We start from the raw sequence: 8031 nt of genomic DNA, 5'->3' as shown, positions 1-8031 counted from the left end.
CCCAGCCCCTCTCCCTCGCACCCGGCCTGCCCTGGCTGTCGGCTGCTCCCTGCATCACAGCGCAGTGGGGCCGGTGGCGTTGGGACTCGCCCGGCCAGCCGGCAGCACTCAGGCGCGTTCCCCTGCACCGGATGGGGCCCTGTGCCTGAGGGCTCTGGGCACCGGGACACTGCGAGGGCTTTTCAACGTGCCAGGCAAGGAGCTTTACCCACGGCCCGCCCCACCCCTTCGTCCCCCTGCCCCACCCGGGAGCTTAGGGCCCTTTATGGCAAGGCCTTGAGTGCCCAGCAGGCCCTGAGGATTTCCCTGAGCTGCCTCAGCTTCTATGGCTGCTTTTCCAAAGCGCTAGCGGCTTCCATTGAGAGCGATGGAGAATCTTCCCCACCCTCACTGAGAACAATAGAGGATTCCATCCCCCGCAGAGAACAATGCAGGGCTCTCTGACCCCAGCTGAGAACAATGGGAGCTGCTGGGCACTGAGCTATTTGGCAAATCTGGACACCCATTTCCCCCAAGCAAGCGTCTGAAACTCCAGCCTGCCTCCTGTTCTGTGAGCGCCTGTCGCGGTGCTTTGCTGTGACCTAGACGTGCCAGGGGGGTCTGTGAGTGCTGCTCACCCCGCTGCAGTCTAAGGGCAGGAGAAGCACCGGGCCAACCCAGAGTGACCGATTTATTTCTGTTTTCTCAGTTACTGTTATTGTAAGTGAAGTAAAAACGTATCAGATCCAAGAGAAGCTGGGGATAAAGGTGCCGTGTAAATGTGAGTCACTGTCAGGGTGAGGTGCTGAAAGACACCTGACAATGGCCAGGTAGCTGCTGGGCTGAGACCACTGTCCATTTCACTGACCAGTATTGTCTCCTTGTGCTTCCCCGTCTGTCTGTTGGGTCCCTCTTGTTATTTCCTGTCTCAGACTGTAGACTCTTTGGGGCAGACTCAGGGAGGTCCTGGGCCATGTCTGGGCTCCTAGGCACAACACCAGTAAAGAGTTAATAACAGTTAGAAGAAGCAGCAGCGGCATGTGCCTGTGGTCTGAACAATTCAGGGGACCCAGAGTCACTTGCAATACGAATGTCATTGTTACACAGGTGGGGACTGTGACTCATTTCAGAAGGAGGCCTTGGTGTGTCCAGGAAAGGGAAGGGATCCCCCATTTTCTTGACATCTTCAGTTTTCTGCTCTATTTTTGCGGCCAGTAGATTTCATCCTGTACTATGGACTATGATTCTCTCGAATGAAGTCATGTATGGCCTCAGCCTCGGTGGTTTGGGAGCTCTGCTGGAATGCTGCTGCCACCACTTCCAACCTCTTTTTCAGTTGTGGTCTTTCCAGGTAGTTGTCTGGAATGGCAAAACCGGCTTTGTACATCTGAGCTGCCTCCTGCACTGCCTTCTGCTTGTAGAAGAGGAAATCCCCCATGTGACGGTAGACAGCCTGCTGACACCTCTTGCTGAGATTGGGCATTTCACTCATGAGATTGAGATAAATCTCTTCTTGATAGTCAGGTGTATTTTCTCCGTACATTTCAGCTAAAGCCAGCTTTGAAAACACAGAGACTGGATCTTTCTGCAAAGCCTTTTTGAAGGCCTCAATAGCTGCTGCCAATATTTCTCCTCTACCAGATTTGGCCTCCTCCAATTGTAACTTGTAGCAGACACCAAGGTCGTAGTGAAGGAGATGATAATTGGGGTTCAGCGATATTGCTCGCTGTAGAATACCAACTGCTCGTTGTGGGAATTCTGCTTTAAAGAACTTGGCTGCATTTCTCAGGACCTCAGGGTTAAGGCTTTTCTGGACAACATCTTCTAAGAGGGCTACCGCTTGCTTCCTATCTGCCTTCTTAAGGATATGGGCTAAATACACCTTCGCCTCATAGTTCTGCTGCTGTTCATGGATAATGGCTCCCAACTTTTCTCTGGCAGCATTCCAATATACAGAATTGTGTGAGTGAGTCCATGATGCATAGACCGCAATTGCCAGCCCAGCAAGAAATTCCTTATTAGTTTCATCTTCTCTTAATGCCATTTGGAAACACTCTGTGGCTTCTTTGCTGTTTCGGAAGCCTGCTGCCAGGAGAGACCAGCCTTTTTGTGCATGTGTCTCAGGGATCAGAGCTGCATATGGAGAGCGGCTGTTCAGGGCACTGCAGATCTTGCTAACCTTGTCCAGGTAAAGCTCAACCAAATCATAATGTGTCAGGTGATAATAGATCCAGGCGTAGTTTCCGTAAATGACCAGCACCTGCCGGGAGAAATTATCCGGGTGATCTCTTTGCAGAATCTCTTCGGCTTCTCTGAGGCTTTGCAGAGCTTCTTCATATTGTCCTTGCAGGTGGCAGAGATAAGCCTGCATGGCGAGGAACGTGGGCTGGTTCTGGTAGTGCGTGTGTTCAAACCTCATGGCCAGAGTTTGCAGGATGTGAGATGCCTCTACCTTGTCTCTGATTTCAAAGTCCCAGGTGAAGTGGCACTGGAGGGCCTGCAGCTTCTCCTTCAGGTGCAGGGTGCTGCAAAGAGAGGAGAAAATGAGACGCCATCTGGGCTGAATGAATTTCTGCTACACGCTACAATCGTTTACACCAAGGCTTGTTCACAGCTCTCTAGCAGCATAAAGTGGGTGTAATTGTGAAGGACTCTTCATACAGCCAGTGTGCTGTGAAATGGCCACAGGGTGTGTCTACCCTGCAGTGAGAGGTGTGATCGCAGCGGGGGTTGGTGTACCCGCACTAGTTTTAACCTAGCTAGCACAGCCTCAACCAGCAGTGACAACACAGCAGCATGGGCTCTACAAGCCTGCCTGAGCCCCGGCTACGGACTCATGGGCTGTGTCACTGCGAGTTCACGTCTCATTGTAGTCCCACGAGCTAGATTAAAGCTGCCCCGGGTTTGCCTGTCTGCGCTAGAGACACACCTGCAACTGCAGTGCAGACATACCCTGAGTATGAATGGAAACGGGGCCCGCTCCAGGCAGCAGACAGGACAGAAATGTCAGGGGAGGTATTGTGGGAGGGAGGGATATAAACATTCTTTCTCATAAAATTTAATGGAGGCAATCGAGGCCTGCACCACACCTCCCTGCTGCTGCACCTGCCCTCTACCTCTGCCCTCCCGTGGATCTTGCAAGCTGCCACACTAGTCACTGGAGCTGCTCTCAGTGTTTTGAATTGCTATTTTCCACTAGCCAGGCTCCTTTACAGCACAAACCCAACTGTACATACTTTGGGGGGGAAAGAGGAAAAATCAACCCTCATACATGGGGTCGCACCAAATTCATGGCCCCTTTTGGCCAATTTCCTGGTCAGCGGCTTTTAAAATTGGTCAGTTTCACATGTCTCCATCTGAAATTTCAAGGAGGTGCGGTGTTGTAAGCAACTCAAAAGTGGATCACGGGTTGGGGTGGGGGAGTCACAAAGCTGTTGTATGGGGGTCGTGGGATTGTCACCCTCACTCCTGTGCTGGGCTCTGAAAGCAGCCGTGGAGCTTCCTGCAGTTAGAGGAGGCTCCCGGACATGGAGATGAGTCTGATGTCCCCTGTGCTGCTGAGAGTGCCTGAGTCAGGGGCTCTTTGCTGCTAGTCCCGGACAGCGCCCAGAGGACCAGGCCAGTTTGGGGGCCACCAGGAAAACGGGCACCCCAATCCCTGGAAGAAGCCACAGGGGTGGGAGACCTGAGCCCCGGCAGGATCCACAGGGGCTGAAGCCCCGAGTCCCAGCTGGAGCTGTGGGGGGGTGGAAGCCCGAAGCCCCTGTACAACCTTCACTTCTGTGCCACCTCTGGAGGTGTGTCTGATCTCCCAACCAAGAGCAGCCGTGCAGCGGAAGGATAAGTCCTGTCCTACCCCAGCCTGGCCGGGACTAGCAGCTGGCACTCCCAGCAGTACGGGGCAGATCAGATTTCACAGGGAAAGGGTCATTTAATGGTCTGTGACACGTTTTTCACGGCCGTGAAATTGGTAGCGCCCTTCTCATACGTTAGGACGCTCTAGAAGTGACCTAAAATAACTCTTCTATACCAATGACGTCCCCGTTCTCTCTCTCTGAGCACTGCCCCAAACTCCAGCTGACTGGGGGGAGAGGATGATGAGTCTCCAGACACGCCATTCCGTGCCTGGTGACTGAGTGTTTGGAAGTGTTGTGGCAACAGAAGGTGCTATGGAAACGCTGAGCGTCACGGCTGCCACTGAAAAATCCATGACAGACAAAGCTGAGAGACGTAGGGAAAACAGAACTGACAGCTGGCAAGATGGGGGTGCCACCCAGCAAGACACAGGAAGTGGAGCACGCAGGATGAAGATGTAAACAGCTAGTTACTTGTTAACCAACCAAGACTGCAGGTTAGCTCTGTGAGTGCCCAGCTGGAAGATTCAACAGGATGCAAAATTATACAAGTGCAACCCTTCTGCCTGTCAGAGTCGGCAGCAGCAAGGGCCGGGTTCAGTATCTAGGGGTTCCTGTCAATGAGACTACACAAAACCTGATGTCTGTCGTAGCTGAACCGTTCACCTCCCTGCTGCTGGGCCTGACTAGTCCTCTCTGCTGGCCGTGCCACCCGCTGGGCTCGACTAGCCCCCTTCTGCCAGCCGTTCAGCTTCGCAATTAACACTAACGTGATTTGTAACCCAATCCCAGCCATTTCACAACATGCTCAGCACTTAGGTCTGCCCGTGCCAATACAGCGCTCCCCCCTTTCAGCTGGCACAGCAGGGGAGGGCCACTCAGACCCTGCTTACACAAGATTGAACCTTCTGTCTCTCTCAGCCCCAGAGATTGAAAAGCCCCAGAAAGGACCAGAGAGTGGGTTCGAAACCTGTCTGAATTTAGTGCTTTCTTGTAATGCACACCCCGCCCAGCGACCCGAGCGCTCGTACCTCATTGCGATGAGCCGTCTTCAGCCCAGCCAGGGAGGAGAAGGCTCCTTTCACTGCACTGTTTTCCTTCCCAAGTTGTAGAGATGTCCGGTTCTGGGCGAGGCCTGTGTTCTGTCTGGGGCCGGAATGGACTGGGTCTGCTAGGACAACGCTGCCCTTTATATGCAGGCTGGGTCGGTATCAGCTGATGTCACTTGTTTTTCTGGTGAGATGAATATCAGTAGAAAGGAGAATGAGCTGGGGAAAAGGAAACTGAAACTTAACTTTCAATTCCATTAGTAAACTTTACCTTTGACTCCGCCTGAATTGCCATCTGCAGCTCCATGGACAATGTAGGAGTACTTACGTGTGTGTTTGTGTGTGTGTGTGTGCGTGTGTGTATGTGCACATACTCTTGTACATATACATTCCCACCCTGGGCTCTCCCGCACACAGACGGGGTCACACCCCACACCTCACACTACCACAGTGCGCTCCCTGCTACGCACCCACCCAGCTGCACAGCCCGGTGCAGTAACCAGAATGGCCGGGTCCCTGCCTCCAGCTGACCCTTCCCCGCCACCTTGGGGTGGTTTGTGTCGCCAGGGTGGGAACAGCTCCTGCGCTCCCTGAATGTAGGGGCTGCAGTTGTGGGCAGAGGATAGCACACACGGTGCAGAGGAGCTCTCCCTTTGTCCCTTCCAGGTACCTCTACAGGGCAGAGGGCAGCCTGGTCTCGTGCTACACAGTGACTGTGGGGCACAGCTGACAGCCCGTCCCTGCCACCTGCCCGGAGCACTTAGCAGTGAGGAGCAGAGTGAAATGATTGAGGCAGGGCAATTAGCAAAATGTGAGCACTCTATACCTGCCCCCCCAGGTCTCCTCCTCCCCCCAACCCTCCCCCAGTTTATCCGTGTGGGGTGTGATATTCAAAAGTGCCCCCCTGGGTCAGACGCCAAACCCCCACTGGCTGCCAAACCCCCACTGGCTGCCAGCGTGATTCATGCTCCTCAATCACTTCAGCCCTTCTGAATATTCCTCCTCCACACAAAAATTAAACCCTCTAAAGTTAGGAAATAACAGTCCGGTTCCCTGGGCAGCCTCCTCTCTGCCCTTTGTAGCTACGCACTCTTCAACTATATGATTGTGTCCTATCTCTGCGGTCACCCTGCCTCGTTCATTTTCCTTTGTTTTCCTTTCCTTGTTCTGTGGACAAGGGGTCTTCTGTACGCATTTCCTCCAATGCCACTAATTTCCAGATGATAAACAAAATCAAACAAGACGAGGCCAAAATAATTGTGAACAGTTCCAGCATGGTCCAGACAGACTCAGTACTCTTGCCTGTGTTACCTGGCCATGTGACAGGAAACCAGCCTTCCATCCATTCCTCGTCTTCTCTCCTATGATGCTGGTCAGACTCTGCCCCCCAAACTGGGAATTCTTCATCTCAAAGCCTGGTTCCTCAATGTGTTGCAGCAACAGGGACTTCCTGTTATTCAGAGGTACAACAGGTATTGCTGAACAGTAGAAAAGATACCACGAGATATATCTATCTTCAAAAGTGGAAGAGATATAGCATTTGGTGTGATTAGTGAAATTTTCCACCTACTCATTCTTCTCTTTCAACTGTTCTGGACTACCTACTAGACTTGAAATAGACAGGATTATCTACGGCTTCCATCAGGGATCTGCTGGAGGTTATAACGGCATTCCACTCCCCAATGAGTGTTTCTTGGTGTTTGCTCATTCCACAACTGTGAGGTTCCTCAAGGGTTTGGGGAACATTTTCCCTCAAGTTAGAGATTCCAACACAGTTTGGAATCTGAATTTAGTTCTTAGATGCCCGATGAGACCTATTTTGAGCCAATGGCTATCTGTTCCCTTGTTAACCTACCTATGAAGATGGCCTTCTTGGTGGCTATTACCTGTGCACAAAGGTAGGGGAAATAGGGGATCTAATAGCAGATGCTCCATTTACAGTGTTCTTCAAGAATAATGTTTCTCTATGTCCACATCCTAAATTTTTACCCAAGGTTTCATATCAACCAAGTTATCCATCTCCCAGTATTGTTCCTGATACCACATCTATTTAGGAAGGATGCTGCTTTACACAGCTGGGATGTTGGGAGGGCACTAGCTTTGTATCAAGTCACCAGAAAGTCATTTAGATTATTTGTGTCTATTGCTGTAGATCTAAAAGGGTCAACAATTTCCATTCAGAGACTCTCCTGGGGGGTTTCTGATTGTAGTAAATCGTGCTACGAATATGCCAACATACAACCTCCCTCCAGGGTGCTACCCCTCTCCACAAGATCCCTTTCTATCTCTGTGGGGTTACTCAGAGAACTTCCTGTTGTGGAGATTTGCAAGGCTGCAACTTGGACTTCCATACACACCTTTTCCAAGCAATATGTGGTGGCCACCCTTTCTCAAGCAGATGCTTCCCTTGGAAATGCAGTTTTGTCTTCAGTCTTGGACTCAGCTCTGAAACCCCCTCCCCCAGCTGGTGATACTGCTCAGGAGTCACCTGAAGTGGGGCACACATAGAGACTCTACTTATAGAAAAAGGAGAGGTAACTCTCCCTGTGCAGTAAGTGGAGTTCTGCAAGATTTGTCCCCCTTTGGGTACTCCACTACCCACATCCTTCCCTGCTGCCATTGGAGGATCCAGAAGCTGTGTCGAAGAAGAGAGACCCAAACAGTCTAAGCCTCTCCCCCCATATTTATCCTTGTTAGTAGAAAGTTTGGAGGCCAAGAAAGAGAAAAAAAGTTTCAAAAGCCAGACCTAAGGTTGCCAGAATACTTAATTAACTTGATGTGTTCCTACAGAATCTGCATATCTTGGGGCCCGGACAGACATCTCCCAGAAGGCATGCATAAATAAGCTTATTGGTCTTTTCCTGAAACATAGATCCCAGCACGTCCACCAGAGCATCAGGAAAGGGGTGCAGGGACAGGCAAAGGTTGAGCAAGAGGCTCCCCTCGCCTCCTGGCTTAGTGATGCCAAGGCTGCACAGGCCTGCAGAAAGGCCTAGTAAGTTTATCTGCTGTTAGCAGCAAATATGATAATCAATATTACACTATCATGTGGTCTCTGGCCCTTTTACTTGTCTATCAAAATCTCCTCGTACAATTCCAAGGCCCCAGGCCTCACTGGATGCTGACAAGTGCACAGCTGGAAACCCATC

At 51.4% G+C, this 8031-nt stretch overlaps 1 protein-coding gene across 1 annotated transcript; it reads right to left on the bottom strand.

Annotated features, from left to right (window-relative positions):
* Positions 1-237: 237 nt before the first annotated feature.
* Positions 238-2462, bottom strand: LOC137149514 (interferon-induced protein with tetratricopeptide repeats 2-like). Its single transcript, XM_067543010.1, has one exon. It carries the CDS (start codon positions 2396-2398, stop codon positions 1211-1213), a length of 1188 nt encoding a protein of 395 aa, XP_067399111.1. The 5' UTR covers positions 2399-2462; the 3' UTR covers positions 238-1210.
* Positions 2463-8031: the final 5569 nt, after the last annotated feature.

The sequence above is a fragment of the Emydura macquarii genome, unplaced genomic scaffold (assembly GCF_026122565.2).
Source record: "Emydura macquarii macquarii isolate MOO-44397 ecotype Brisbane River unplaced genomic scaffold, CSIRO-AGI_Emac_v2 contig_760, whole genome shotgun sequence".
Taxonomy (NCBI): domain Eukaryota; kingdom Metazoa; phylum Chordata; order Testudines; family Chelidae; genus Emydura; species Emydura macquarii.
This window is presented reverse-complemented; position numbering and strand designations above follow the sequence as displayed.

Excerpts from the sequence above, each read along its gene's own strand:
- LOC137149514 (XM_067543010.1), bottom strand. The coding sequence starts at position 2,398 with ATGAGGTTTGAACACACGCACTACCAGAACCAGCCCACGTTCCTCGCC.